General features: G+C 42.9%; 1 protein-coding gene across 1 annotated transcript in view; it reads left to right on the top strand.

The window, feature by feature from the left end:
- The first annotated feature begins 599 nt into the window (after positions 1-599).
- Positions 600-9,563, top strand: part of LOC133352783 (uncharacterized) — an 83,160-nt gene continuing 74,196 nt past the window's right edge. Inside the window, exons 1-3 of the mRNA XM_061568663.1 lie at positions 600-633; positions 2,076-2,171; positions 3,530-3,651. Of these exons, the coding sequence (XP_061424647.1) occupies positions 2,090-2,171; positions 3,530-3,651 (204 nt within the window). The 5' untranslated portion in view covers positions 600-633; positions 2,076-2,089. The remainder of the gene's footprint in view (positions 634-2,075; positions 2,172-3,529; positions 3,652-9,563) is intronic.

Raw genomic sequence — 9,563 nt, 5'->3', positions numbered from 1 at the left:
GGAAGGAAGAGGAAGTGCAGCACAGGGAGGGAGCGGGGACGCAGGGGAAGCCAGTCTGGCCAAGACACACTCATGTGCACGCTCACACAGACTCTCACACAAACAAGCACACACACGTGCACGCCCACACTCATACAGACTCAATCACACACTCAGATCAGCACACGTGCACACACAGACTCATACACTTACACAGACGCACACACACAAAGACCCCTCGAATAGCCTTACCAGACTGTTGGGCAAGTGCTGTTAGCGACCACTTATGCAGGCCGGCACGGCACACGAGGGGGTGGGTGACCAACCCCACGCCCGGCTGCCTTTGTATCCCTAGTGACGATGTTTACACATAGCACCGGGTACTCATTTGAGGCTAAGTCGAGCTCGGGGAGGCCCTGGACCGGTTCTGATAATCGTCACTCGGGTAATCGACCTCGGTTCACCGGGTTCGTACGTAGCACCGCGCTAACCGCTGCGCCACCTCTCCCCCGCTGTTACAGTGCAGTACTGTCCCCAGGCAAGATGGCTGCCCGCCCCCACGTGACTCGGCGCACGTGACTGGCGCACTGAGCACGTGACTGGCGCACTGAGCACGTGGTGTCGCGCCGTCCCTGCTCACGATCTCGCTGCCGCGTAAGTGTGAGGGCCTCCCGTGTACAGCGTCTGTTGGTCTCGTGTGGGTCTTTGCTAGTCGCTGGCGATCTGTAAGAGTCTCCTCTGCGTCTTTGTGCGAGAGTCTCTGGGTCTCTGTGCTCGTGAGTCTCTGGGCCTTGTGCTAGAAACAAAAATGGAGCCTGCCAATTACCCCTCTCCTCCACGTGGCGTGGCACTTTAGCCACTCCCGGCTCGTGTGGGCCCGTGCAGTTGCACCGCCTGCACACGCGGTAGTCGACACGGCCACTGGTGGTGTACCGCGTGTTCATAATTTTCTGTACTGTATAGTTATTTCCCGAATAGGAAAATAAAAGTAATTGTTTATAGCACAGCCTACATGCGCGTGCGTTCGTTTTGTGTTTTAGTGTTGTTCTTGCTCCGCACACTCCGATTAGCACCGGTGACTACGTCGAAAGAAGTTCAACACAATACAACTTGTTTTACTTTCTACATCCGTTAAAGGAGCAGATGACGGCAAGAGTAACACCTAAAGTCTCGAGTAAGGCGGTGTGGCGCTCACAGACAGACGCGCCTTTAGCTCATGTGCATAGATAGTAGAGTCTCATTGAGACGTAACATGAAGAGGCCTGAAGGCAATTTAATTTCTGACGGGGAGAAACAGCGGCAACTCGAATCTAAACCATTTCTTGGGGCCTCCCTTAGGTCAGATCGGCCTTAAACGATTACCCTGTTTGCTGTGCGGACTTGGGAGGCAAAGACGGCTGTGATGCTGCTTACACGACCACTAACAGGACGCTGCTGGCCTCTAGAAACTCTTACGCCGCCCTTGATGTTCAGAGCGTAAAGTAGCGAATTGAGTCCCCGAAAGATCTGAGCAGGTCATAAAATAAGCGGACAAACTCCGAATAGTTGTTTTACGCTTCCAATCGTCGACATCTGCCATTGTATAATTTTCAAGCAGCATTGGTTCAATACAAGCAGGTACCACCAGGTAAATTAGTTGCTAGATGTACTGTTAATGTATGCAGTTCATAGGTTAAATAATGTATTAATATAATGGGTTATGCATAAATCGCGTAAATATATAATGTGTCGTTAAAATCCGCCACGAGTAAGGGTTGTCACGTAAACAGAACATGCCAATTCGTTACTAGTACAGCACACCAGTGTGTTGGAGAGTAAATCCACAACATTTACAATTCGAGTCCGACATTTCGCCAGTAAATACAATTAGCATCATCAGGTGAAAGCCAGATTTGTGGAGAAGTCCACCGGTTTCGTTCTTTATATAGAGACCACGCTTCTGCGCTCTTGCGCAAGGGGGGGGGATTAATGAGTCAATGTAAATTATGCATGCGCATTATGCGAATCCTTTGATCTTGTCCTTCCTGTCGATTGCCTGTATTAAAATAGCCGTACCAACAGTAATCCTGGCCTAAACCTGCCCGTGCCTGGAGCAGAGCACGTGGTGAAGATGTCGTCATCCTTGAACACAGGCGCCGCGGGGATGAACTCGCGCTCTTGCAGATGCTGCTTCCGAAACTACACCCTGGCGTGTGAGTTCAAGCTACACCCTGGCGTGTGAATGTAATATAAGACACCAGCAGCTTGCAAGCGTTGACTTTGAATGCTTCTGCAAAGGTCAAGAGGTAATCACAGCCTGTGTTGTTGGTTGCACACCACACCATCGCTTCCTTCCATGTGCCAGGACCCTCAATGTCTATGCTTATAGCATCCCTGCTATCTGTTGGTCTTTTCCCTTAGTGCATTAGCCCTGGGTTGCCACTTATAGTGATTGAAAAACAGCAGCCAACAGTGACGAGTGGCTGCTAAAATTGGTAACACTTTGGCAAATGGAAAACATTGGCCACCCAATAGGGGCGCCATGGTCTCGAGATGTTAACTATCTCGCCTGGTATACAGGAGGTCGTGGGTTCGATCCCGACCCTGACGCCTGTATATTTGGAGTTTACATGTATCCCCATAGACGAAAAGACTTTTCTCCTGGTCCTCTGGTTTTTCCCTCCACATTTATGAACATGCGTTTATAGTATTTGGGCTGCTATACATTTCCACATGATAATCTACTTCGTTGAGCTATCATTTTTGATATCCAGGTCGCTTTTGATAAAGAGCCACAGCTCAGTGGACCTTACCTGGTAAAATGAAAATCGTTCGTTTTTTTGTCGTTTTCAATTGGTGCAGCTAAGAATGTTTTGCAGTGGTTGACACATCGTTTGTGTGTCTTTTTTCTTCACAATCCTCATGTGGCCACATGCCATAGGAAGTAAAGTTGCATTCTGTAGGGTTCCCTACCCCTTGACTTAAACCCTATAGCCTTAAACCCCTAACCCTCCCAGGAAAAACTTGCATTCCAGTAGACCCTTGCTTATCCACGTGCGGTTTATCTGATTTGCAGATTAACCGAACACCTGAGATTTTGGCATAAATTAATAACTCATGTATTTTCCCTTAAGCCCAAATTAATAATCTAAAAGAGTTATCCATTGATATTCTTGGAAATGTTTATTAAAAGTCACGTGCTTAAACTGAACAAATATGTTGCTCCGAAATCCACGTGATCGCCTCTACAGTTCAGTAGTTGCAGATCTTTACAACAGTGGGTGACAATCAGGTCTATGATTGTCATTCAATAATAAACATGATTGACTGAAAATAAGGTCTATGGTTGTCATTCAATCATATACCTGATTGAATGATAATCAAGTCTTTGATTGAAACTAAAAACCTGTACGGACAGTAATTCCAGACTCGAGTTTGCCCCCTTAATCTGCTATGATGATGAGTCGCCGCTTTAAAATGTGAAAAAGCCGACGCTGTCTTTGCACGTCAGCTGCTGCCTTAGCACTTCGTCCATGCCTCTGTCATGATTTTAAATTTGTCCGTTTCCCAGTGGAGCCTGGGGCATCAAACAGCCGCCCCTACCTGCTGGTGTGCGGACATGTCTTCTGTGGAGCATGCCTGCAGGACAAAGGCACACGCGCAGGCTGCGAGTTTGTGTGCCCCACCTGCAAGGTACAGCTATTACAATCGTACGGCAACGTACACACATATGGTTGTGTGCACGCGCGCGTACGAGTGTATGTACGTGTGTGTGTATATATCTGCCTGCATGTGTACGATAGTGTAGCGGTTAGCCCGCTGCGCTACTAACCTGGCGACCCGAGTTAGATTATCTGAACCAGTCCTGGGCCTCCCCTAGGTTGACTCAGTCTCAAATGAGTATGTTGTGCAATGTGTAAACACCGCCACTGGGGAGACATAGGCGGTCGGGCGTGATGTTGGCCACCCACCCCCTCGTGTGCCGTGTGGGCCTTCATAGATGCTATTCGTTAGCAGCACTTGCCTAAACAGACTATTAAGGCTACACGGGGGATCTTTGTCTTTTTTACATGAACATGTCATCAATAAGTAATATTTTAAAAAAAACTTTTTAAAAAGCACGCTTTAATGAAATGTACCGTACTCGTAATGTCAGAACTCCACGACTCCAGGAATTGGCCGCAAAGCTTGCCATAACGTAAGGGGCCGTGGTGATTTACAGCCAACATTAGTTGAGCGTGGACAATTAGACCCAAGCCGAAACATAACATATAAAAAATAATGTAAAAAAAATATTTTTTTTATATAGAATATAGTATTGTTATTAAATCCTTTATATTAAGTCCGCGTGCTTGCTTGCTTGCTTAGGACCGTGCAAATCTTTCGGTCGTTTTTTAACCCACTTCCCGTGATCCAATCGAGCTGACATTTTCCACACAGACTCGTTGTGCCAGACAATAATTGTTCGTGAAAAAAAATTCCCAAAATTTTACACTTTTTAGGCAAAAAAAAAATATTTTACATATATTCAAATATAACGCATTCATGGCTTTGGCTGAACATCACAGTGCAAGAGCCCAGAGTGTAACCCCTCCACAGGCCGTGGTGGAGTAGCGCAGTTAGTAGCGCCCTCGCTTCCCATGCCAAAGGTCGCGGGATCGATCCCCGCGTCCTCCACAGGCAAATATATTTTTAAATCCTTTATATTAAGTTCGCTTGCTTGCTTAGGAACGAGCAAATCTTTCGCTCGTTTTTTAACCCACTTCCCGTGATCCAATCGAGCTGACATTTTCCACACAGACTCGTTGTGTGTGACAATTAATTTTCGTGAATTTTTTTTTCCAAAATTTTACACTGTTTAGGGAAAACTAATTAAATATTGAATTACCAATTGCTTAATACTGGCAGACAATCATCTGACCCATAGATTGCAGCCATCTCAAGCCAGAGGACGAGAGAACTCTAGCCGCCACGCATATAAAGGATTTAGAGTGAAAAACTTTGTTTTTACGGGTTTACTTGTCAGTATGACATACGTATACCAACTTTGCAGTCGATACCACATTAGGAAGTGGGTTAAAATTAAGTTACAAGATTTGAGGATACGACAACAACAACAGCCAGTGAGTTAATAGAAAGCATGTGAAAAGATCGTTTACATTTTTTATGATACAATATAGTATTGTCATCAGTATGACATAAGTATACCAAGTTTGCAGTCGATACCACATTGGGAAGTGGGTTAAAATTGAGTTACAAGATTTGAGGATACGGCAACAACAGACAGAGTGAATTAAATAAAAGCATGTAAAATGCCTCTTGGCTAGTTGCGTGTGAAGCCCCGAGTGGCGTAACTGGGCGCTACTACAGTGGAAAAAACAACCTGCAAATATGAGCCAAAGAGACTGACTGACTAACCCTTTGTATCCCGAATTATATACATCCAGATTAATTTGTTAACGGTGAAAACAAAATTTCGATTTAAAGCTTTCATGACTGCAGGGATTCATCTTCTTGGTTCTTTCGGTAAAGTCACGTAGAAGGGAAATAAAAAAATAATAGAAATCCAACAATACAATTCTCACGACGTTTCGGCCACAACACAAGCATCCGTCCTCAGGTGAATAACAGAGCTGTCTGAAAGACAGCTTTGTAATGACCACTGCTAAGCTTGGCAGCACATTTATAAGCTGGGTGGGAGGAGCAGAGAGCCGTGACAAAGGAGTTTACATATCAACAGATGAATTTAGCATATTGACGCTAAAGAATTGCAACTACCCCACTTCCCTACAATAAACCGATGCGAAAAAGCTAAATATAAACTACATCAATATAATCAATGTACTCAATATAGTCTCCAATAAGCTGAGCTATTAGCATTAAGTAATTGGGTATACACTACACTATATAATGACTACCATATAGTGAACCAATAAAAAACTAAAATATAAACTACATCTTTATAATCAATATACTCTCAAATAAGCTAAGTTTACATATCAAAAGAGGAATTTAGCATATTGATGCTAAACAACTGCAACTACTCTACTACCATACAATGAACCGATGTGAAAAAACTAAATATAAAATCACATCAATATAATCAATGTACTCAATATGCTCTCCAATAAGCTAAACTATTAACATTAAGCAACTGGGCATATGCTACACTATATAATTACTACCATATAGTGAACCGATAAAATAATCAGTATACTCTTCAATAAGCTGAGTTTACATATCAAGAGAGGAATTTAGCATATTGACGCTAAAGAACTGCATCTACCCTACTACCATACAATAAACCGATGTAAAAAAAAAATATAAACTACATCAATATAATCAATGTACTCCAGGGGTGTCCAAACTTTTTGCAAAGAGGGCCAAATTTGATGAAGTGAAGATGCCCGGGGGCCAATAGTTCCTTCCGACATTTTTTTATCACAAAAGTTACGTGAAAACACACACTGTTATAAAACAATTTTCATTGTCACAATTACCTTTATTTTTCAAATGACAATGTAACCAAATATAAGTCACTCAGGCAGACGTGAACAACTCTAAAAACACAATTCTGCCTTTAATTCAGTCAGATAACATTGAACAAACTGTATAGAATACCTTAAATTTCCATGAGTTAAATATCTTTACCTCATGAACATTTTTAACAGGAGTTATAAGTAATGCAAAGTGGTCTGTTATCATTAAACTTTTAAAAGAGTGAATTTTGCCCTTGGCTTTTACAAGATCTTTCAGAAAGCATTAGTTTGTGTCACATCTACAGGTACATAACATCAACAGTTCTAACCAAATCTTATTCAAGAGTTTAATAAAACAAGTGCCATAAGTCCAAGTGCATTAGTGTGCTTTAGGCTTTTCACTGTTAATAGTGACAGATGTGAGCGTTCAAAACACTCAATTTCAGATTGATCAAGGAACAGATAACTTGCTGATACTAATGAGAAGGTTGATACTGAGATATAGATTTCAGTAAAGAGACCAGGTCTGGCTTGAAGGCAGTGGTTGAGATGTGTAAAATGCCACGCAAGTGGGAGTCACTCATCCTTGACCTCAATCGGTTCTTATTTAAGTTCATGATTGAGAATGTTTGCTCACACAAATATGTGGAGCCGAATAAGCTCAGCATTTTCTTAGCGAATGACCGCATTTAGGGAAACCTGCTTTTGTCCAGCTGCCGGTAAAAGTCAACAAGAGAACACTGCTGGTCATCAGGGTCCACGGAGAAGGGAAAAGAGAAAAGCAACATGTCCTTTTCAATAACTGCAAAGTCCCGAAAGCGTTTGTTAAATTCCACAGAAAGAGTTGCGATAGCTGTTGCATAACTCTTAATTTCCGCACCGATGTTGTCATGTGGGAAACTGTCAATGACCTCTTTCAAAGCTGGGAAGTGCGCGGTGCAGGGCTCTGTTTGGGACAAGTGTCTTTGGAAAAGTTGCAGTTTGGTTCCAAAGGCCTTGATGTGAGCATATAGCTGGCTCACCACTGCATCTTTTCCTTGAAGATTAACATTCAGCGCATTCAGATGCTTCGTTATGTCAACCAAAAAAGCCAGATTTGCCAACAATACAGGATCGGACAGTTCTTCTATTGGTTGTCCCTTCTCACCCAAAAAATGTCCAATTTCCTCTTTGAGAGAGAAAAATCGCTGCAGTGCGGACCTCCGACTTAGCCACCTCACATCGTTGTGATATATTACGTCACCGTATTCAGCCTGGATGTCATGCAAGAACTGCTGAAACTGTCAGTGGTATAGAGCTTTAGAGCGAATATAATTGATTGCCTTTGCCACTGGTTTCATAACATCGACAAATTTGAGATGTTTGGCGCAGAGAGCCTGCTTCTTCGCTGACTTTGTTGCAGATCAGTGTGGACAATCCACTTCACTCACCAGCCATGGCAGGTGCACCATCGGTAATGATCCCAGAAACTTTACTCCATGGTAGTTTCATATCATCAACAGCTTCACAAACAGAAACGAAAAAATCTGTTCCTCTGGTTTGCCCATTAAGGCTTTTGAGGTCAAGCAGCTCCTCTGTCACATTCAGGTTGTCATCAACTCCGCCTTAAAAAAAATAAGTAGTTGTGCAGTGTCAGATGCATCGGTGCTTTCATCGCAGGCTGATGAGAAATAATCAAAAGCCACACCCTGTACCCCAGTTGTCTCTGAATATCTGATGATATGTCCTCAACTCTCCATGCCACAGTGTTGCGTGACAGGCAAACATTCATAAATTCTTGCTTCTTCTCGGGGCAAATGTCCTCCACCATTTTCATGACACAGTCTTTGATAAATGCACCTTCAGTAAAAGGTTTGCCATGTTTAGCTATTAACATGGCCACTTCGTAGCTGGCTTTTGTGATGTTTTCCTTTGACTCACAGGCCCGCGTGAAGAATCGCTGTTGCGATGCCAGAGCAGCACGGAGTTGCTTCACTTTTTCAGTGCGGTCACTCCCTGTTAGCTTGTCGTATGTTGTAGCATGTTTAGTTTTGTAGTGTCTCTTTACGTTGAAATCCTTAACTGAGGCATCCGTCTCTTTAAAAATTAGACAAACACAATTGCCTCGATTTCCAGTGAAGATGTATTGTAATTCCCACCGCTCCTGAAAGCGGCGGCCCTCACTGTCAACTTTTCTCTTTTATTTTTGCAGTCGCCATGGCAGAAATAATTCGAGAAGGGTTCGCAGCACGTATGCAAAGCCAGAGGGCATTAGAATGGTGCTGCCACCGTGTGGCGGAAGGAGGAAGTTTTATGATTTATTTATTCTGACAGAGCTAGCGAGCCATGAATAACACATTATAAGACCGAAGCTGCGGGCCGTATGAAATCTGACCGCGGGCCGTGATTGGCCCGCAGGCCGGACTTTGGACATGCCTGATGTACTCAATATACTTTCCAATAAGCTGAGCTGCTAACAAGTCATTATATATTACACTTCTATGTCGCAAAAAACATAATATGCCTCCAACTAAACTTTTTTCAACATCACACGACTATACCTCGTACTAACACTGCCATAGACAAACAAACCCCAACATTGAATTATACATTGCGTTACTATACACTATACATTGTAATATTACACTATGTATTTTACAAACCCTACTGTATACCACACTGCTGTATATTCACTATACAATTGCGATACTATATATTACCTTATATTCTTGGTTCTTTCGGTAAAGTCACGTAGAAGGGAAATAATAAAATAATAAAAATAACACATATAATAAAATTCTCACGACGTTTCGGCCACAACGCAAGCAGCCGTCCTCAGGCGAAGAAACAGAGCTGTCGGAAAGACAGCTTCACCTTAGGACGGCTGCTTGCATTGTGGCCGAAACGTCGTGATAATTTTATTATATTATGTTTGATTTTATTATTTAATTTTTTCCCTTCTACGTGACTTTACCGAAAGAACCAAGAATATGAATCCCTGCAGTCACGAAAGCTTTACATCGAAATATTACCTTATACATTATATTATACATTACACTATTATACTATTTATTATTATACAATCTGCTATACACCATACCATTGACCGTCACGTAAAAGGCACCAAGAGGAGGCAAAGAAACATGT

This window comes from Lethenteron reissneri, chromosome 5, assembly GCF_015708825.2.
Source record: "Lethenteron reissneri isolate LAM-NWPU_2019-01 chromosome 5, ASM1570882v1, whole genome shotgun sequence".
NCBI classification, from domain to species: Eukaryota; Metazoa; Chordata; class Hyperoartia; order Petromyzontiformes; family Petromyzontidae; genus Lethenteron; species Lethenteron reissneri.
The sequence above is the reverse complement of the archived record's forward strand: the minus strand, read 5'-3'. Positions and strand labels throughout refer to the sequence as shown.